Source organism: Ranitomeya variabilis, chromosome 2, assembly GCF_051348905.1.
Source record: "Ranitomeya variabilis isolate aRanVar5 chromosome 2, aRanVar5.hap1, whole genome shotgun sequence".
NCBI lineage: Eukaryota > Metazoa > Chordata > Amphibia > Anura > Dendrobatidae > Ranitomeya > Ranitomeya variabilis.
In genome coordinates this window covers 928,892,296-928,915,401 of record NC_135233.1, presented here as the reverse complement: position 1 = coordinate 928,915,401, position 23,106 = coordinate 928,892,296, and the positions used below count along the sequence as shown (strand labels likewise).

The 23,106-nt window shown below is 43.7% G+C and overlaps 2 protein-coding genes across 3 annotated transcripts in view; both read left to right on the top strand.

Moving 5' to 3' along the window:
- Positions 1-23,106, top strand: part of SCHIP1 (schwannomin interacting protein 1) — an 867,777-nt gene that overhangs the window by 697,931 nt on the left and 146,740 nt on the right. The gene's annotated exons all lie outside the window — the stretch shown is intronic.
- On the top strand, positions 19,279-22,849 carry LOC143808996 (uncharacterized). The gene is made up of 6 exons (XM_077292175.1): positions 19,279-19,946; positions 20,028-20,096; positions 20,292-20,484; positions 20,645-20,801; positions 20,922-22,002; positions 22,802-22,849. The coding sequence occupies exons 1-6, from the start codon at positions 19,875-19,877 to the stop codon at positions 22,847-22,849; spliced, it is 1,620 nt and encodes a 539-aa protein (XP_077148290.1). The 5' UTR covers positions 19,279-19,874.

Here is a 23,106-nt window from a genome sequence, read left to right as displayed (position 1 = left end):
GTGTCAGACACTGCGATATCGTAACGATATCGCTAGAACGTCACGAATCGTAACGTCGTAGCGATGGAAATTTCAATGTGTGACGGTACCCTAAGACGCCGCGTTATCGACATTATGTAAATACACAGCATCAAAAACTCAGCAAAAAAATCATCATGGGCACACAGCCTTAATGTGTTCAGACGCCATGTCCAGATTATGGCTAGCTTTAAATGATGGCAGTGCTGAGATTTTCCCTTTTCATAGCTCCATTGTTACATATTGTAGGGGCATTGATATAAGTTGTATTTCAAGAATATTGTTAAATAAATGCTCGCATAATTATTGCAGATTTGGTTTTATACATAGGTTTTCCGGTTAAGGAATCCTCTCTGTATTCTGTTAAACAGGCACCTTCACAGGGAAATACTCTAGAGCCAAGTCAATCCTGGATAAACAAGTTAACGCTTCATTAGCTGTAATTTTGACTTCACAGAATGGGCTTTATTAAAGGGGAAGGGCAGAACTGAAATGTCACCAATGATTAATAGAACAGTCGGCGCATTGGCTTGGTCAACAAGAGACACAATCGAGTTTCATGATGAACACAAGATGTTCTCAGATACTTAGTGCCCGATCCATTATCGAATTTTATTTGTCTAATTTTTGGTGTTTTTCATCTGCACCTTATTCTTTTTTTAATTTGTGGCTTTTTTAAACTCTATTTTAAAAGTGTTTCTTTTTATGAATGGCATTGATTGGATTTGGGTGTTTAGATGATTTCAGCCGATTATCAATTATGCTTTTTTTAAAAAAAAAGTTGCTAAATTTTTGTGAAATTTGCTGCAGACCCTTTCCCCCAGAGTGATTTTCTGTACATCTGAAATCTTTGTTCAAATTTTACATTTTAGCAGAACATGGAGTTTTTACACTAAAAAGTTACAAAGATGGTTAAAGATAGAAATAAAGAACATTTTTGATATTATGTAAAATTTATGAAGCATGTGCGCTATTTTGAAGAATTTGATTCAAAAATATCAACAAACATCACAAGACAAAAAAGAAAAGTAACTTAAAAATACAGAAGTGATAAATCGTCTCTAGAGTACTTCTTGATTTTTAGCTTTCATCAGTTCTTTTGCGTTATCAATGAACTTTCTCCAGCTACCAGCTCATAGCCTGGGATTTCGTATGGCACATTACATATGAACATTGTTAAGCAGTCTTACAGCTCTGGGATACCAGCTTTCATTCTGACCATGGGGCCATTTGTATGGAATTTGTTCTTCCAGGCACTTTAGCTTTCTCCCAAAACACATTGTTACTTTAATTGGATTCCGACAAAACTAGTCCTGGAGAACCAGCTTGTGAGCCTGACATAGAGAAATAATATGGTAATAATACAACGGAGACTCGCCTGGTCCCTGCCAGATGCAAATTGCAGTATATATCTAAAATGCCATAAGCCACCAAATTAATAAACTATATGTATATACAGCACTGGCGTACTTACACTTTCCCAGATGTCCTGTTTTAATATATTATTGCCATATAAATAGTTTCTGATTGTTAAATAAAACTACATATTGGCCAAATGGAGGCTGAAACAGATCCAAGTAGTATCTGGAAACTTAATTTATTTAAAGTACCACTCCATTATTTTTAATCTATTCTGTAACTACTCGCCCAATATATATAATTTGCAAAATATTACCTCATTTAGTTTTTTCATTCTAAAAATTGGATCTCATGGTGACCTCCTGGTAGTAACATTCATTAAGTTTTCTTAAGGGGGTCATTATCTTAGATGATTAAACTTCCCCACTATAGCCTACCTATGTTAGTTTATACCATCCCATAAGTCCCTTTACAGGGAGAATCAGCAATGGCCACTAAACAGTGTGCGGAGCTGTGATGTTCCAGCTCAGTTTAAGGTTAAGTTCCTCCATCCGCCAACTGGTGGAGGTGTCAGGGAGCCATTCAAAGAATACTAGAATGCCATAGACCTGGACAGTTTAAGGTGGCCATAAACATTAGGTAGATGTTGCCCAAATGCTCATTTGATCAAAACTATCTCTCCCTACCCCCTCTCAAACACATGACTTCTCAATTGGCAGAGAGCTATCTTTCCGACCTCTCCCTTCTACATACATGGTTGAGCATTCTGTATAGAGAACGATGAATGAGCTGCTGCCAGACATTCCAGGCTCTTCCTACCATCAAAAAGTGTCCAGTTTTTCCTCTTTAGGGCTTGCTCACACATGCGTATAACACGGCTGAATGGTATTCAATATTTTTGTCCGATAGCCCTTGGTCCAATGTTATACTATTGGGCAGTGCCGATTCAGCATGAGTAAACAATCGCAGCATGCTGTGAGTGCATCCGAATATCGGATCATGTGCACCCATACAAGTCTATGGGTGCATGTCAAACATCGGACTGCACTTGGATGTAATCCATGTGCAGCCCGACATCCACGGACTCAGACAATGGAGAAATTACGTTCTCAATCTTCTCCGCTCCTGGGATAGGATTCTCTCATGTGACAGAATTGAATTGAGGTGACACTCGGATCAAACTCTGATAAAGTTTGCTCCAAGTGACATTAAAAATAGAAAAAAAAACAAAACACATAATCAGGTTCCTTGCATCGTGTTCTCATACACTTTATGCAGTTAATAGCCCTCTGTGTCTGTACTGCTACATACTTAGGCTGTTAACTGGTTCATGCAGCTTTACATGAACACCCGAGCCTTACACTATGGCTGGTCCAAATAACGAAAGCAATTGTTACCATCCACCTCTCGTGTCTCCCCTTTTCCTCATAGGTTGTAAGCTTGCGAGTAGGGCCCTCATTCCTCCTGGTATCTGTTTTGAACTGTGATTTCTGTTATGCTGTAATGTCTATTGTCTGTACAAGTCCCCTCTATAAGTTGTAAAGCGCTGCGGAATATGTTGGCGCTATATAAATAAAAATTATTATTATATTATTATTAATATTTGTTCCTATTTTCTCGCATGAGAGAATCGACGGCCATGTGACCCCATCCTGGTTCTGCTGCTTCCCTGAGTATTCCACTTTTTTAAAAATCGCTCATACGGTTCCAGAGATATGGGATTTTTTTTATCTAGTGCTCATTTTCATGGTCTTTGCCAAGGTGGCATTTCTAACAGAATTTTCTGGGGGGGGGGGGGTATTATATTTATCCTATAAGCAACGGCCCTTAGTAATATCCATAAAAAATGCAAAAAAATTAAAAGACCCATATCTCTAGTTTCGAATGGCAGATTTAAAGAAAGTAGAAGAAAAAGAAACCAAATAAACATGGGAGCAGCAGGAATAAAAGATAAAAGTAGAACAAAAACTGGACACTTTGACCTTATCATAGGTCCTCCTTAAATTCAAACCTCCACATTTTTATCTCTCTCCCAACATCACCTGTTAAGGGAGAATTGGGCAGCCCACATACACATTAGATGGTTTCATGATATCAGCAGAATTTGCTGATTTTAATCTGGGGGCTTTTCATGTATTTATCATTATCACATGGTAATATGGCATATATTTTTTATGCTTTCAATATTAATGAAGCTTAACGGGGTTTCTTATCGTCAGGCATAGTTAAAATTGCAAAGTGATTGTAGAAACAAGCCACCTATTAAAAATCCTACGTCTTCCCAAGAATAGAGGGGTTTTTTTAATTTTAATTTTATTATGCACTGCTTAATGCCTAAGCTACTGGCCACCTCTGCAGTCTATCAGAGGGGACTTGTTTCCTATGCAATGTCTACTCTTGCAAGGTTTGCTCTGTAATGCTCCTGCGTTCCTCTGATGCTGCAGAAGCAAAGGTGTCTCTCCTTCAAAGAGCACACAGTGGGGTCCAGTGGCGTGGCAATGCCACTGGTATGAACCGTGAATTATTCAGGAGCGCCCCACCCACTGGCAAGCAGGAAGCCGGGAAGCAGGGAGGAGGTGTGCTCCTGAAGATTGAACAAGAGAGAACCCCTTTTTTGGTATTCAGACATGAACAAAATAGTGATATAGTTATAAGATGTGCAAACATGGCAGTCACACCTTCATCCTGCTGTGGAGCCTCATAAGAAAAGAGCAGTAGTTTTATATCAAGGTAGCAAATAGGAGTAAGAAGACCTCATGAGACAAGTCATGTTTAGTCTTTTTAATTAATTGGCATTCTCAGATAATCTCACGTAATCTGATTATCAGGCAGAAGTGGAAAAAAAGGAAATCAGGGCCGGAATAATTAAAGCAGATCAATAATGTAGCCGGTCTTATCTGTGATAATAATCAGCTAATTTGACCTCTTCTCTGGTAAACATGATTAAGCGTAAGGAAAGCTGTTTTAATAAAGGAATAGTGGATGCAACCACAGAAGGAAGATCGGCCATTACATTGAGTTTGTGATGCAGTTTGGCATAGAGAAAATCTATCCATGCTAACCCAAGATGTATGCAAAAATAAAATGTGAGAAAAACTATCCAGATTACCACGCACTAATTCTTACCATATCTAAAGTAAACATAAAGGGTTGGTTTTAGAGCAATGGACTGTATTCTTAGGCCGGCGCCACACTGGCGAGTTTTACGGACGTATGAGCGCAGAAAATACACCCGTAAAATACGCATAACACACGGCCCAATGATTCTCTATGGCCCAGCTCCTATCAGTCGTATTTTACTGATCCGTATTATACGGTCTTCTACAGCCGTACAAAATCGCAGCATTCTGCGTTTGTCACCGTATTGCGCAAAAAAATCGTCAATGAAAGTCTATGGGGGCGAGAAAAATACGGGTTACACACGGACCAGCAGTGTGACTTGCGAGAAATACGCAGCGGTGTTAGAGAAAAGCCAGTAATTCAATTGCCGGCTTCTCATTTCTCCTTCCCAAACCCGACAGGATATGAGACATGGTTTACATACAGTAAACCATCTCATATCCCTTTTTTTTTGCATATTCCACACTACTAATATTAGTAGTGTGTATGTGCAAAATTTGGGCGCTGTAGCTTGTAAAATAAAGGGTTAAATCATGGAAAAAATTGGCGTGGGCTTCCGCGCAATTTTCTCCGCCAGAGTGGTAAAGCCAGTGACTGAGGGCAGATATTAATAGCCTAGAGAGGGTCCATGGTTATTGGCCCCCCCAGCTAAAAACATCTGCCCCCAGCCACCCCAGAAAAGGCACATCTGGAAGATGCGCCTATTCTGGCACTTGGCCACTCTCTTCCCACTCCCGTGTAGTGGTGGGATATGGGGTAATGAAGGGTTAATGTCACCTTGCTATTGTAAGGTGACATTAAGCCAGATTAATAATGGAGAGGCGTCAATTATGACACCTATCCATTATTAATACAATAGTACGAAATGGTTAATAAAACACACACACATTATTACAAAGTATTTTAATGAAATAAACACACATGTTGTTGTAATATTTTATTAGACTCTTAATCCACCTGAAGACCATCATCCTGAAACAAAGTTAAAAAAACAAACAACAATATTCCATACTTTCCGTCGTTATGTCCCACGATGTAAATCCATCTGTAGGGGTTAAATCATTTTACAGCCAGGAGCTGTGCTAAAGCACTCGCTCCTGCCTGTAAAACCCCGGGTACTGAATGGAAAGCAGGGTGACCTGTAGTTACCTTGAGTCGCGGTGATGCGCCCTCTGCTGGATGTCCTCATATGAACTCGAGCCTAGGAAAAATCCCCACGCTCGAGTTCATGAGGACTTCCAGCAGAGGGCGCCTCACCGCAACTCAAGGTAACTACAGATCACCCAGCTTTCCATTCAGTACCCGGGGTTTTACAGGCAGGAGCGAGTGCTTTAGCACAGCTCCTGGCTGTAAAATGATTTAACCCCTTCAGATGGATTTACATCGTGGGACATAACGACGGAAGGTATGGAATATTGTTGTTTGTTTTTTTAACTTTGTTTCAGGACGATGGTCTTCAGGTGGATTAAGAGTCTAATAAAATATTACAACAACATGTGTCTTTATTTCATTAAAATACTTTGTAATAATGTGTGTGTGTTTTATTAACCATTTCGTACTATTGTATTAATAATGGATAGGTGTCATAATTGACGCCTCTCCATTATTAATCTAGCTTAATGTCACCTTACAATAGCAAGGTGACATTAACCCTTCATTACCCCATATCCCACCGCTACACGGGAGTGGGAAGAGAGTGGCCAAGTGCCAGAATAGGTGCATCTTCCAGATGTGCCTTTTCTGGGGTGGCTGGGGGCAGATGTTTGTAGCCAGGGGGGGCCAATAACCATGGACCCTCTCCTGGCTATTAATATCTGCCCTCAGTCACTGGCTTTACCACTCTGGTGAAAAAAATTGCGCGGGAGCCCACGCCAATTTTTTCCGCCATTTAACCCTTTATTTTACAAGCTAGAGTGCCCACATTTTGCACATACAAACTACTAACATTAGTAGTGTGGAATATGCAAAAAAAAAAGGGATATGAGATGGTTTACTGTATGTAAACCATGTCTCATATCATGTCGGGTTTGTGAAGGAGAAATGAAAAGCCGGCAATTGAATTACCGACTTTTCACATATATCGTGCTGAATTAAATATAAATACAGAATATATATATACACTCACCGGCCACTTTATTAGGTACACCATGCTAGTAACGGGTTGGACCCCCTTTTGCCTTCAGAACTGCCTCAATTCTTCGTGGCATAGATTCAACAAGGTGCTGGAAGCATTCCTCAGAGATTTTGGTCCATATTGACATGATGGCATCACACAGTTGCCGCAGATTTGTCGGCTGCACATCCCAAAGATGCTCCATACAAGGCAAGATGGATCCATGCTTTCATGTTGTTTACGCCAAATTCTGACCCTACCATCCGAATGTCGCAGCAGAAATCGAGACTCATCAGACCAAGCAACGTTTTTCCAATCTTCTACTGTCCAATTTCGATGAGCTTGTACAAATTGTAGCCTCAGTTTCCTGTTCTTAGCTGAAAGGAGTGGTACCCGGTGTGGTCTTCTGCTGCTGTAGCCCATCTGCCTCAAAGTTCGACGCACTGTGCGTTCAGAGATGCTCTTAGGCCTACCTTGGTTGTAACGGGTGGCGATTTGAGTCACTGTTGCCTTTCTATCAGCTCGAACCAGTCTGCCCATTCTCCTCTGACCTCTGGCATCAACAAGGCATTTCCGCCCACAGAACTGCCACTCACTGGATTTTTTTTCTTTTTCGGACCATTCTCTGTAAACCCTAGAGATGGTTGTGCGTGAAAATCCCAGTAGATCAGCAGTTTCTGAAATACTCAGACCAGCCCTTCTGGCACCAACAACCATGCCACGTTCAAAGGCACTCAAATCACCTTTCTTCCCCATACTGATGCTCGGTTTGAACTGCAGGAGATTGTCTTGACCATGTCTACATGCCTAAATGCACTGAGTTGCTGCCATGTGATTGGCTGATTAGAAATTAAGTGTTAACAAGAAGTTGGACAGGTGTACCTAATAAAGTGGCCAGTGAGTGTATGTGTCTCAATGACATATATATATATATATATATATATATATATATATATATATATATATATATATACATACTGTAGATATGTTTTAACGAACATTTGAGCACATAAATCCATTAGATGTCGGTTTTGCAAGCCTGCGAGAAAATATCGCAGTACGGATGCCATACGGATTACATACGGAGGATGCCATGCGCAAAATACGCTGACAAACCCTGCCTACGGATGACATACGGATCACTATTTTGGGGACTTTTCTGCGTATTACGGCCGTAAAAAACGGACCGTATTTACATACGCTGAGTGTGACGCCGGCCTTAGACTGAAGAGAGTTTACCTATGGCTGATAATGATTAGCTTGTAATTAAATACACTATATGGCCTCTGGTCTTTTTTTGTTTTACATCAGAAAAATTACAATTTTGGGCCAACAGTTTAATATCAGCTGTGATTACAACATTTTAGGCATCATAAACCTGCAAGGTACTGACAATTTTTATGACTTTATTCCCTGTCTAATATTCTGTGCACTGTATTTAATGAGATCTCACTATGGCTATATAAGTATTATTGTATATTGTAATAATTAAGGGACTATGTGGATGTAATTATTGTGTAGAACTTCTGTCGTATAATGTCCCAGTTCAATCAAGGAGCTTCAAGTTTTACCTTTTTCTTTTACCATTAAAGAATATGCCATATTTCAAGAATATGTAAGTCTATGTAGGTCTATGACAGCCTAGACTGCATATAGTAGAAAAACCCTTGGACAATTACATTATATTTTGCCCCTGTATATTTTGATAGTCACAACTTTTCTATGATTATGCTGCAATAGGCATGTTACACCTTTTTGCACAATAAGTTATGGTTTAGGGTACTATATATAAGCTAATGGCAAGTTTATATACATTTTTATTTTAACAGTAATGCAATTAAAAGTTGTTCTGCCTTTAATACCAATAAATATTTATTTTTCTGGTTGTTGATGTTACACTCATGGCCGAAAGTGTTGGCACCCCTGAAATTGTGACAGAAAATGAAGAATTTCTCCCAGAAAATTATCGCAGTTATACCCATGCTTATTTACTTTGTGTGTATTGATATAACCCCCCAAAAAACCAAAATGGATCTCAGAGCAATAAAAATAGAAATTTTATTGATGATTACATTAAAAGAACAATTTTATCATCATTTCAATAAATAGATAAATAAAAATACATAAAAAAACAAGAAAACAGGGTTCAAGTGACACCAAGTGTCACGTCCAAAGGTGGTCAAGTATCTTTATGCATAAAACGGCATGCATAAAGATATGTGCAAAATAGCAAAATGGACAGCAAAGTTGATGATAATATTAAATAATATCAATATTAAACAGGTCATAAGCTACAAACAACATATATGTACAAACCAAAAGGCAAATAATGAGGTAACATGCGCAAAATTGCTGACTACAGGAAATTAATAAGGGCCTCCTATCTAATATGACAATATGTACCCGCAAGTGCATAGGTATATATGGACACCCAAACAAAGATCATGCAGACATATCAAACCATAGCCAAACTAATAGTAAGGGATTAGATTGTAATCAAAGTCCCTGAAAGTGCATGCAGAAAATAAAGCAATCAAAATACCCGATGGACATGGAAAACAACCCCAACGCGCGTTTCGCTATGATGCTTCCTTGGGGGGCCACGTCCATCTTTCAAGGTTGGTCTATTACGGGTATTTTGATTGCTTTATTTTCTGCATGCACTTTCAGGGACTTTGATTACAATCTAATCCCTTACTATTAGGTTGGCTATGGTTTGACATGTCTGCATGATCTTTGTTTGGGTGTCCATATATACCTATGCACTTGCGGGTACATATTGTCATATTAGATAGGAGGCCCTTATTAATTTCCTGTAGTCAGCAATTTTCCACATGTTTCCTCATTATTTGCCTTTTGGTTTGTACATATATGTTGTTTGTAGCTAATGGCCTGTTTAATATTGATATTATTTAATATTATCATCAACTTTGCTGTCCATTTTGCTATTTTGCACATATCTTTATGCATGCAGTTTTAGTATGCCCTTTTGACTAAATTGACCACCTTTGGACGTGACACTTGGTGTCACTTGAACCCTGTTTTCTTGTTTTTACGTATTTTTATGTATCTATTTATTGAAATGATGATAAAATTGTTCTTTTAATGTAATCATCAATACAATTTCTATTTTTATTGCTCTGAGATCCATTTAGTTTTTTTGGGGGGTTATAATATATTTATGGATGAGCTTATGATTTGAGGCCCTTTTTGTTTGGGTAATAATTTGTGTGTATTGAGCAACACGAAAAAAAAACAGAAAAAAAGGCAAATTGGACATAATTTCACAAAAAAAGGGCCAGACAAAATTGTTGGCACCTTTCCAATTTGTGGGCAAACAACTTTGTTTAAGCATGTGATGCTTGTTCAAGCTCACCTGTGGCAAGTAACAGTTGTGGGCAAAATGAAAATCACCACTGAAACCAGATAAAAAGGGGAGAAGTTAACTCATTCTTTGCATGGTGTATGTGTGAGCCACACTGAGCATGGAAAAAAAGAGGAGAAGCGAACTGTCTGACGACTTGTAACCTTGAAATTGTTGATATTTTCCAACACTTTTGGTTCTCAAATTCATCTCCAGAGATATTCATGTTCCTTTGTCTTTTGTGTGCAACAGAATCAAAAGTTTACAACCCATGACACTGTAGCTAATCTTCCTGGATTTGAACGGCAGAGAAAAATGTATGAATGGTTGCAACCCTGGTGTCATGGATGTGTCAGAGGCTGCAGACCGTTGCACTGTATCTGTCTGCAGTAGGTCTCAGTAGTTTGCTTTGCAGACGAGTGGCCACACCTGGATCTGATTATTGATATACTTCCTGCTTGCTTCTGGCAAGCGCGAGTGATTTTCCATTTGCTTTTACCTGTTGAGGCTTGGAGCTGTAGCAGTCAGCTATCGTCCTTTTTGGATTTTGGAGGACGTTGGTGTTTCTCTCTGAGTCTTCTCAAGTTAAGTGTTCCTTTGTTTCGTTTGTCTATCCCAGTTGTCTTTAGCAGTAGTCTTTCCCAGTGCAGGGCCTATTGCCAAGGTCACGCAGGGATTAGGTATTCTGCTCGGCGATAGGTGCGGAACCTATATAGGGACGATAGGACAGACATGGTGACGTTAGATCTGTCTAGGGGCCTCCACTCCCCCGTTCCCTATTGTTTGGTTCCCTTTCCCCTCATCCCTTTGTGTTGCATGCATACTGTCCTACACTGTGTGTGACATTATAACCCACCGTTCACGTTTGTAAAAGAAAAAAAACCTGACACGTGGGTTTTTCTTTTGGTGTTTTTTCTGTGTGGGTCTTTTTTCCTCTTTTGCTGGGTTCATGGATCCTGTTTCTATGCTAGCAGAGCAGCTGAAGAAGTTGGCACTGGAGGTGACTGACCTTCGTTCTGAGGTTCAGCAGCAACGTCAGCGGCTGGGGACTCCTATTGTGGGGGATGCTGCAGGTAGGCGGGTCCATCTTGAACCCAAAATTGCCCTCCCGGACAAGTTTTCTGGGGGTATGGACAAGTTTTTGGTATTTAAAGAGCCATGCAAATGTACTTTTAACTGCGTCCTTACTCCTCTGGAGATGAGGAGCAACTAGTAGGAATTGTTATTTCACTGTTGCAGTGGGAACCTCAGTCCTGTTCATTTTCTCTGACACAGGATTCCATGTGTCTCCTGTCTGTGGAAGAGTTTTTCAGGACACTTGCCCTGATCTATGATGCATCCCTGATCTATGCAGGCTGCGTCGCATTCAGCAAGGGAATCGGTTAGTAAAGACGTATAGCTCTGAATTCTGCAGGTGGTCAACTGACACCAAAAGGAATGACCTGGCTCTCAGAAGCCAATTACCTCAGGGCTTCACTGAAAGGTTAAATGATGCATTAGCAGTGTATGAAACTCCTGTGTCTTTGGAGGCTGCCATGTCCTTGGCTATCCGGGTGTCCTGAGGGACAGGTGGGTAAGACCACCTGCTTCTGAACCCTCTTTCCGGGACAAAATCTGGTGTTCGAGGAAAGGTCTGGGCGTGAACCTACACTTGCGGAGTTAGAGGAAGCCATGCAGTTGGAAGGTGCATTCATGTCGCATGTATCCCCTGATATTTGCAAGAAAATGGGTGTGTTGTTTTTTTTTTTGTGGGAAGAAGGGACATTTTATTGGGGCATGTCCAGCAATTCCAAAGCAAAATGAGACTAGATTAACCGTTGAGAGCTTTGAGCTTGATAATCAAGGGGTACGTTCTTCAACCTGCAATTCTCATTCTGTCGTTACAGCATAGGTGGTGCTAGAGAGCAGGTCTGAAAAAATTTCTGTGTTTGTAGACAGTGGAGCTGGAGTCAGTATGGTGGATGCTGAGTTTGCTAGAACACATGGCTTTATCTGCTCTAACTTGGCTAAATCTATTTGTGCCATCAACTCAGCGCCACTTGTACAAAGAATACGGACACAAATTGTTCATAACATAAGACTTAAGGTGGGTCATTTCATTATGAAGTAATCCCCTGTTATGTCCTGAAGGCTTTCAACACTCCAATGGTTCTGGGTTTGCCCTGGTTGGTGATGCATAATTCAACTGTGGATTGGCAATCCAGAGAGATTGTAAAGTGGGGAAATTACTGTCATGGTAACTGCCTAATCATTTCCCCTTCTGCTGTATCTACAGGGTCCTTACCAGCATTTTTGTCTAACTTGGAGGACCCTGCCCCAATTTTGCAGAAGGGGGTAGGCATCTCAGTCTTGTATACTCCTGCCTCCTGCCCTTCGAGTATGCTATTTGTGCTGTCTAAATTGTGCCGCAAGGTAACTAGAGAATTTCATAACTCTGTACTTGCTGGCCACCGAACTGGTAAAGCAAATGTGGACCTCCTTTCTCGTCATTTTGGTGGCCGGGGTTGCATTGGGATGTGGTTGAACAAGTGTCTACCTGCAATGTTTGCACACGTTCTAAAGTACCGCATACCCATCTATCTTGTCCTGTTTTATCACTACATATTCCAAACAGGGTCAGGGAAGACAGGTATAAACGTATGACTGTCAGGACCTGAATGGGAATAACTGTGTGGTTGCGTACCTGGAAATTCAGGTTGATGGCTCCTTCCTGGAAGTTGGGACCTAGATTCATTGGTCCTTATAAGATAACTGCTGTATTGGTCCAGCAGCATTTCGTCTTGAGCTACCTCAGGCTCTTAAGATCTACAACAATTTTCACAGGTCTTTGCTCAAGAGCTATGTGGAACTCCTTGAGCCCTCGCCCTACCACCTCCCCCAATTATGGTTGATGGAAACCTAGAGTTTCAAATTTTAAGGATTATAGATTCTCGCCTTTGATGTTGTTCCCTCCAGTACTTGTTGCATTGGAGAGGTTATGGTCCAGAGGAAAGGATGTGGGTTTCTGCATCAGAGGTGAACACCCCCATGCTGGTTTGTTCGTTCCACACCTCTTATCTTGAAAAAACCTGGTCTTGAGTGTCCAGAGGCCACTCGTAGAAGGGGGGTACTTTCACGGATGTGTCAGAGGCAGCAGACCATTGCATTACATCTGTCTGCAGAAGGTCTCAGTAGTTTGCTTTGCAGATGAGTGGCCACCTCACCCTATGCTAATGGCCACACCTGGACCTGAGTGTTGATATACTTCCTGCTTGCTGCTGGCAAGCGCGGGTAATATTTCCATTTGCATTTCCCTGTTGAGGCTTGGAACTGTAGTAGTCGGCTATCATCCTTTTTGGAGTTTGGAGGACATTGGTGTTTCTCTCTGAGTCTTCTCAAGCTAAGTGTTTCCTTGTTTCGTTTGTCTATCCCAGTTGTCTTTAACGGTAGTGAGGATTGACTAGCGCTCATCCTGTCCTTCCTGGTGCAGGACCTACCGCCAGGGTCAGGCAGGGAGCTTGGCGATAGGTGCAGAACCTGTATAGGTATGATAGGACAGCTAGAGTGACATTAGATCTGTCTAGGGGTCTCCACTCCCCCCTTCCCTAGTGGTTGGTTCCCTTTTCCCTCATCCCTTTGTGTTGCACTTAGTCTGTCCTACACTGTGTGTGACACCTGGATAGTCGAAATAGTGGATAAGCAGCCCCAATCAAGTTCTAAAGAAATAAAGCTGTCCTGCAGGTTCAGTGTCTTGCGAACAGATGAGACCAAGATAGAGCTCTTTGGTAAAGCACATCATTCTACTGTTTGCCGAAAACAGAATAAGGCCTACAAAGAAAAGAACACACTATCTACAGTCAAATATAATGGAGGTTCAAAAATGTTTTGAGGTTGTTTTGCTGCCTCTAGCATTGGGTGGCTTGACTGTGCAATGAAGTGCCCAGTGTCAGGAATCTGGGTTTGCATCCTAGGTCATGGGTCTTCCAGCAGGACAATATCTCCATACATACTTAGAGAAACACCTAGAAATGTATGGAAACAAAGAGCTAGAGAATTCCAGTAGAGAGGTGTAAGAAGCTTGTTGATGGTTATAGGAAGCAATTGATTGCAGTTATTTATTCTAATGGGTGTGAGACCAAATATTAAGTTGAGGGTGCCAACAATTTTGTCCTGCCCATTTTTGAGTTTTGTGTGAAATTATGTCCAATTTGCCTTTTTTCTTTTTTTCTGTAGTTCCAACACACACAAATCAGATAAACAAGTGTGAGACAGTAACCGGCATTGTTATAAATGGCCGATATGTGTTGCAGAGGAGGAGATCCTCTGCAGTATTAGCCTGAAATGTTGCTCTGGGACCTGTATTTCCACGAGCCTTGTTTTGTTTATATTGGGGAGCTTATAGGGTTAATCAGAGAGCTGGGTGGGACTGGCTAACCACACACACCTCCCACCTATGGGGTGGCTTCAGCTACATAATGTGACCTTGGTTTGGGTCACATGGTCTAGGTTGTAAGGTCCTGTATAAGGTCAGGCCTGTGTTTTGGAAGGTCCTATGAGTGGACGGACTTCCTCAAGAACACATGGTGAGGCCATGTACCTGGAAGGTCTCTATGTTGGAAGGTCCTGTGAGTGGACCGAATTCCTGAATAGCACATGGAGAGACCCTGAACCTGGATGGTCCCTGTGTTGGAAGGTCCTGAGGGTGGACTGGATTCCTGAATAGCACAGGGTGAGACCATGCACTTGCAGAGTCTATGATGGCACTGCGTTGGGGAAGCTACAGACCTTCTGAGGGTCTGGACTGTCGGGAGTGCCCTTGTCCCAAGGCATCGGATGAGATGGTGATCCCAGTAAGGCAGCTTCCCTAGAAGCACAGGACTGACAAGGAGTCAGCGTGTGGAGCAGGGGCTCCTATAGCGTAACTCCAGACAAGGGAGTTATAATAAGGGCAGACAAGTATCTGCCATTGGAACAGACTGTTGGTGCCTTTTGTGGTCCATGGATGTTAATGACCTGTTCGGTGGGCAGTCACCCACGGTAACTGGACAAAGAGAAGTCCGGCATATTTAGGGACCGTGAATCAAAGCCGTATACTACGAAGTGCTATGGAGTATGTGAGTTCTGTGATGTGTAACATGGCCTACAGAGGTTTATGAGTTGCATAATACACCACATAGACTGTTTTGTGAGAAAAACATGCCTATGTGTCTTCATCCCCGTTGCCAAGCGAGTGCCCCCCAACACATGCAGTAAGCGCTGCACTACACAAGTGTATAACAAAACATGCGTAACTGTAATAATTTTTTGGGAGAAATACTTCATTTTCTGGAACAAAATCAAGGGTGCCGACACTTTCAGCCATGACTATATAGAAACACTTGGATTAATTCTGTCAGGATCTAAAGAGCTTGTGCTCGCTAGAATAAAACACTTACCAAGAACTCTCCTGATCCTTACATTTTCTACTGCAGTAGAAATACATCAAATGGATGTGCAGGAATTTTGTGCTGGCTCAGAACCAGTATATTCAGTCTCTTGGTTTGAAAATCTGTGAATCTTAAATGTCTTTTCTCATAAAGACAACCATATGTCTACACATCATATTAGAGCAAATGGACATCATAGAAGGGAGACCCCCCAAATGGGTCCCTTCTGTTTCCCACACCAGAGAGCTGATCAGCAAGAGCCTCTTCACGTGCCACCTGTTTTTCCATTTTAATGGTCAGCATATAATGCTTCATTTTCCCTGCAGTATTTCAGCCTCCCACTTAAATAACATTTGATAGCAGGACTAGCTTTAGTTTGAAAGCTTTCTTTATGAGGCGATTTTGGATTCTTGGCCATTAGTTTGTTAGTTCAGGAAATTTGGTAACTATCACACTGCTTCTTTTTTGTAAGTACTGCAAATGCAGCAATAACTTAAGGTACCTTCACACGAAGCGACGCTGCAGCGATAGCGACAACGATGCCGATCGCTGCAGCGTCGCTGTTTGATCGCTGGGGAGCTGTTGCGGCGCCCCCGCACCGCCGCAGGGCCGAGGGGTACCCGGAGCCGGGCCTCTAGTTCTCAGTCTCGGGGTTGTCACGGTGGCTAGACCCGGTCCGTGACCCTGTCCGTCAGTGGGGGACGTCCGGTGTAATAGGTGGTAGTAATGGTAGCGATGGAGTGGTGCGGTTGTGGGGTGTAAGTCGCGGTAAATAATGAGGACACCAGGTTGCAGTCTCTTTACCTCTTTACTGGAGATCTCTGAGTCCTCAGTCCAGAACACGGTTCACCAGGCTACGCAAGTCCGGCCGGTCCAATGGCACCTCCAGAGTTCTCCTCTCAGGTGGAAATCTGTGCCTTCCTTCTAGCGCTATGTGTTGTAGTCCTTCCCTGCTGTGCTCACGGAAAGTAACCCCACAACGGTTGTGTCTGTTTCTTAAGTTCCCTCACAACTCGATTTGATGTTCCTCTGTAATCCACCCCTTCCCTGTATTCAGGTTGGAATGGCACCCGTTTATCAGGTAGGCCTGGAGTTCTTCCGGGACCCTAGAGTCGCCCCTCTCCCGCAATTGCCCCCCAAGACTTCATAGGTGATATGTGGTAGACAGCCCGCCTGAGACCGACTGTCCTGCCGCTGTTTGGAGTATGGCTTGAAGCTGTATTCTAATCCACTCCCTCGGCGTTCCGGCCACCGGTATTGCGCCTCAGCAGGGTGCTGCCTCTTTCAACAAAACCCCTGCTGGTATTCTCCTTCTGCTTGATCTCGTTTCTCACTCAGCACAATCTATCTCGCTTCTAGTCCTTTCTTGAGTCCCGCCGCTTCCAGGAGCCTGCGCGGACCCGTTACGTTCTTTCAATGCCAAGCCTCTGCCAGGATCCCAACCCTGGCAGAGACCCTACAGTCTCTCCCTTCACAACACCCCCTGCCACAGGGTGTTGCTCCGTTCAATCCCGTCAGCGTTCTCTTTCTAACTTCCTGCCTGACCCCCAGTTTACCCACTATGGTGGGGAGTGGCCTAATGAATAGCACCCTTAGCTCCCCCCGGAGGCCCAGCTGTGAAACATATTGGTGTCTGTGATACCTGATTGGAGGAACTCCTTCGGTGCCATCGAACGTACCATGGCTCCCCTTAGCGGCGAAGCCACAGCACTGCAACGACCAGGACTCTGGGGCGCTGCACTCCCCCCTGGTTAAACACAGTACTCCGGGACTGGGAAGAAAAACAACAATACAGATTAGCAAAAAGACATACAATTTTGTTGAGTGCAAAACGATAAGTATACTTGAACAGGCTTCCCTTTATGGGAGGTGAGGACACTTTTAACGTTACAAACATGGTCAACATTATAAATTACAGGCTATGCATAACTCCTGTTACCCAACCGGGTATTCTACTTAGTGCAAATTCTGGAACAATAAATTAACATTGCCTTTAAGAAACATACACTCTTAGTTTACCAAAGGCCTTCCTATAATCACATTACAGGGTAAGGTAACTTCACATTCTCCTACTTTGAACCTGCAGGACCGCCTGTCCCTATGGCACCAGACCTACTGCCTCTCCTTTCTTTTACAGGACCGCCCCGTTCAGCCAGGGCCTACTGCCTTTCGCTACTATACATAGTATAGACATAACATTCCTTTCGTTTAAAGAACTCTGAGCCCGCTCTACTCGGCTCCTTTAAGGACTCACTCTCTAACCCCTACGGGTTCGCCTTCTGTCCTTAGTAACAAAGTAACTTTCTATGGGGACGCAGGGTTGACCTTCTATCCTCACCTTCATCATTACTTCCTTACTTTCAGCTATGCAGATCTCTATCTCTACCCCTACGGGCTCTCTGCATCTTTTCTTTCTGCAAAACATTATTTAGATTTCACATTTCAACAAATTCAACACATATAACTTAGCATGTAAAACAGTTACATTTCTTTTTCAAGCTTCATTATCACATTACTGTTCTGCAACAGTATCTTTCTCAAGTTCAATTTCACACATCCCCTTTAAGAGGGGACCAAGTCTTTCTGAGGTAGCTCGTCTTCTCAGCCTACCAGCCCACACAAAGGTTCCGGTATGGTATCTTCGCAAAGTGTCTTTAACTAGAACCGGTAGGAAAGGTATCTTCACAAAGTGTCTTTGGCTCAAACCAATAGGGCAAATATCTTCGCAAAGTGTCTTTGGCTAAAACCAGTAGGGAGCACCTTTAAGAAGGTGCAACTATTTACAAGGAAGTCCGAATCATGCACAGTCCATGATTACTGCAGTTTGTGTAAAACTTTTGGAAAACAACAATAGTGACCCCGGGTCAACAAAGGGGTCACCTTTTAAAGTTTACCCTGGACGGGTTTAGCAACAAACAATCAGGAACAGTTAAAGGAAAACTATTTACATTTTCACAAAGCGAAATCTTACTCTTCTTTCAGAAGTTTCCATGAGGCGCCACCTGGCGGGCGGACCCCTGCAATTCAGGTTTCAGGTCCACTCCCGCTGCCAGATACACCCCATGGGTTCGGGTCTGTTGCACGACCAGGTCGTGCGCGGCGATCAAGGTCTGTGTCCCCACTTCTCTCTGTGCTGGTACATCCGGAACATCGGTCACTCGAAGGGGCACCTCCTTAGGCACGACGGTGGTGGCGGCGATCGGGTGGCAGATCGCAAGTTCTGTGGTCAGGCAGGTGGGGCCGACCAGGGTGGTTACAGATCGGTCACACGGCGGCACTTTGGCCACAGGGGCTGGTTTCTCTTTCTTGTAAACGTTCAGAGCGAACCACCCCTTTTCCCCAAGATGCCGGGTGTAGGTAACACTGTCTCCCGGATAGAGGTCTCGATCAGGGTGACCCTCTCTAAGGTGTGACTCGACATCCCGTCGGTTAACAAAGACCTCCGCGTATAGCCCCGGTTCTTTAATGAAGCCCCAGCCTCTTTGGAGTTTAAAGACGGTGATGATGCCCTGCCTGCGCGGGGCCTGGTGAGTGGTGGGGTCCTTACGGGCCCGGTCCTTGACCGCCAAATCCTTTTGATGGTAGGCCTCCCGTTTAGCCTGATGTGTTTCCTCTTCCTCTCGCCACCGCTGTTCTAGCTGGATCTGGTATTCTTCCCAGCTTAGGGCCTGTACCATTTCTCCCTTCTGGGTCTCCACCCCGGGGAACCCCATGAGATTGGATCCAGGGTTCACCCAGCGGCACACCGTGCGCTCCGCGCTGACCTCACACGGCAAGGGAGTAGGGGTGATTGGGGCTCGCATACGGTGTTCCATGCCCGTGGCTTCCTCCCATGGTAACAGGCGCTGAAGTCTATGGGTCCCCGGGAGAGGTGGTGCTGCTACGGGACCCACTAAGGCTGCTTTCACACTTGCGTTTTTGAACGCTGCGTTTTTTACCAAAAAAACGCATGCGTTTTTTTCCCCTATATTTAACATTGAAAACGCATGCGTTTTTTGGTGTACGCGTTTGCACGCGTTTGTGAACGCATGCGTTTTTTAACTGCATGCGTTCATTTTATAAAATGCAACTTGTAGTATTTTGAGGGGCGTTTTTTTTTCCTAAAAAAACGCATGCGTTTACATGCGTTTTTTTTGGACAAAAAAATGCATTGGAGTCAATGGAGACGCATGCGTTTTTTTTGACATGCGTTTGCATGCGTTTGCATGCGTTTTTTTGACGCATGCGTTTTTTTGGCACCACTGAATTAACTGTAGATAAAGATGTCTAGACACTGATAAGACTCCCCCATAGCAGCAAGGTTATAAAGGGAAGGTGGGGGGAAGTTTCTGGTCACTTCTCATCAGACTCCAAAGAAGACAGCACCCTGCCCGGACGCATTCTTGGACAAGACACAGAGCAATGTGAGTATATCCTAGCCAATGCATTCATTTTCAATTTTTTGGATCTACATCTCCTAATTTCTTCTATTTTTTTTCTTTCAACACGCATCAGAATGTCTTCTCCGGTTTCCTCGTCTGATGAGGAGTTCCAGCCACGTCAATCAGAAGTGGATCACGTGAGCGAGGTATGTTTTTTGTACGTCAGCTTGGTAAGTATTGACTGTCACATCGACACATGAGGCAATTTTTTTTTTTTAATTTTATAGAGCACTTCAACAGAGGGACAGAGAGGTACTGAGCAGCGGAGTCAAGGTCCAGGTGGAAGACGGCAGCGGGTATGTATACCAGGCAGACTGTCCTTATTGTAATATTCTTTTAACTTTCTTTCTGTACCCTTGTTTTTCTATACATATTTCTTATATCATCCTTTTCTGAAAGTTGTCTTTCATATTCCTGCCCTTTCTCATCTTCGTGTCTTATTTTTTACAAATGTGGTTGAGCAAACTTAAATGATTTTGTTTTAATTTTAGGTTTCACAACGGGACGACGACCGGATTGATAATGACCTGCTGATCAGTCTGGTCCAGGAGCGAGTCCCGTTGTGGGACAGCCGGGATAAACAGCACGCCGTCAATACTGTTCTCCGTCGTTTGTGGAGTGAGGTGGCCCAAGCGTTGTGGGATGGCTGGGAGAATTCCACGCCACGGGTCCGTAATGCATTTGGTAAGTATTGCACGGTAGTGTGAAGCAACAGACCTTGGCCATGCTCTCTTGACTGTGTGTGATGAAAGAAACTTTTCGTAGTTTCTGTCATCACACACAGTCACAAGAGCACGGCCAAAAGTTCTTATTCTGACCATTATATTTTATTGTTATTTCACAGTGGAAAAAGTAAGGACACGTTGGCGTTCCATGAAGGACCGCTTCAACTGTGACCTACGTGCAGAGAAGAGTGCAGCTAGTGGTTCCGGAGCAAGGCACCGGCTCTACAAATACCACCGTGTGTTGGCCTTCCTGAGACCGGTCCTTCTCATGAGAACGTAAGTATTTCTCACATGCCTCCGGTTGTATTGCATTGACATAATCTGTCACTTTTAATTCCACAGGATGTACCGTCTTGTTATAGTTTGGTATTAATTTTCTGTTTTGTTTTTTCACAGCACACACTGCACGACTGTCGCCACAGGTGCTGGAGCGGTCCTTCAGCCGGAAGCCACGGACCCGTCACAGCCATCCAGCAGCGCAGCACCAGGTGGGTCTTCCACACTCACTGGAGACCAGGGGGCTGGCCCATCAGGTCTTCCCCTTTCGCAGTCCTCTTTCGCTGCACCCATTTTGGCGGGCTCATCCCGGCAGCGACAGAGGGCTTCGGATAGGTCCCTCATGCCCGAGTTTTTACACTTGAGCTCGGTTTTACATGATGCTATCAAGGCTTTAGGTGACAGAATGGATGTGAACCATAATCTCTTAAATTGCCGCATCCAGGATGTCGCCAAAAGCGTTGATCAATTGAAAGCCGACCTCAATAAGCCAGCTCATCATTTTTTCAATCAAATCCTAGAGGGCATGTCGGAACACCTTAGCCCTGATCTCCAGCTGAGTGTGATGCAGGCCTGCAATGTTGCTTTTGTGCAGGCTATGCAGCAGAGTCAGAGTCGTAATGTGGCGGCCTATCCAACTGTGCCGTCACTGTCACAAGTAAACACTATTCCTACCTCTGCTGCATACCACTGCACGGCCACCTCTATTCCCTCTACAGGTGTACTCCACTACAGCGCCAACACGATGACGAGTGCTGTTGGACATCCCACCGCCACCACCGTGACGACCGCTGCTCCGGCTTGGACCTCCTCCGCTGACACCACGAGGACGCAGGACCCTGGCATGGCTTATCGGGCCGGCACCCTCCCGATGCAGCAGGACCCATCCATGCAATATCGGACCGGCCCACCCCAGATGCAGCAGGACCGAGGCCTGGCATACCGGACCGGACCCACCCCGATGCAGCAGGACCGAGGCGTTGCATACCGGACCGGACCCACCCCGATGCAGCAGGACCGAGGCGTTGCTTTCCTGGCAGGACACCCCCCGATGCAGCAGGACCCATCCATGGCGTATCGCCCTGGGCCCCCCATGATGCAGCACGACCAAGCCATACCTTTCCAGGCAGGACCCACCCTGATGCAGCAGGACACATCCATGGCTTTATGTTCCCCCCCACCAGCAATGCAGCAGGACACTGTTATGGGATTTGCTTCCCCCCCCCCAACGAGGCACCAGGATCCTGGAAGGGTTTTTGTTTCCCCCCCCCCAACGAGGCACCAGGACCCAGGCGTGAGTTTATCTTTCCCCCCATTGGACTCAGACATTGCCGAGCGCTCCACAATGGAGACTGACTGTGTGGAGCCGGGTCCTGACGTGTCTCCCGCCCACACTTTACAACATAGCCCAAGAAGACTTCCCCCAACCCGGAAAACCCAACGTAAAACTGGCAAAACGCATAAAAAACAAAAAACTTTGATTATTCCTCCCCCATCACCTACCGATGTGTCTCAACATTCCAGTGTGTCTCAAGCCCCTCATGTTTTAAGCCCCATCCCCGAACTTCCAGACCCTTCAAGTTTTCTTGCCCATTCTCCTGCCACCTCTGCCTCCTCCATGGTGAGCCAGGCTTCAGTTCTGAATACCCCCCAGTTACGTTACTCAACCCCAAGCCGGCGTGGTTCAACCCGGCGCGGTACCAAAAAATAAATTTGTTTTCTTTTTCCTCAATAAAAAAAAAGTTTATTTGAAAAAATTATGTTTGGTTTATTGTGTCTATCACCTTTCTCAATACACACCAATAAACTTCATCACACACTTATTCTTTTGGCCTACACATATCTCCAGTAGTATAAAATACAAGACAACATCTATATGTGTTTCTTTAGTATACAGATATGAGTTGGCCAAAAAAATAGTACTTATTTCCATACTCTTTTATTTTTGTACCTAGTGTAGTGTCACTGTACAAAGAGAAAATGGTGGAAATCAAGTTCAGAACTTAACTGAACCGGTCATATGTCAAAATATATACCTGACCGATTAAGTTGATTACTGCCTTGTATATTCACCATATTCTATATAGCTCATTATGTGACAATGGTTGTCAAACAGATGGGACAAGTGTTCTCACACTCTACATATCTATGCTCACCAGGCCAGGTGTAAGAAATTGTGAATTCATGATCATGTATATGTTTATCATGAATTTATTATTGCTTACACTTGACTTGATGGATATAGAGACCGTGACAGTCTTGACGCAATGACGTCAACAATATTAGAATTAATAAATAAAAATAA

Excerpts from the sequence above, each read along its gene's own strand:
- LOC143808996 (XM_077292175.1), top strand. The coding sequence starts at position 19,875 with ATGTCTTCTCCGGTTTCCTCGTCTGATGAGGAGTTCCAGCCACGTCAA. Across the intron at positions 20,802-20,921 it reads CCGGTCCTTCTCATGAGAAC|CACACACTGCACGACTGTCG; the intron begins GTAAGTATTTCT and ends GTTTTTTCACAG. Across the intron at positions 22,003-22,801 it reads CAGCAATGCAGCAGGACACT|AACTTAACTGAACCGGTCAT; the intron begins GTTATGGGATTT and ends AATCAAGTTCAG.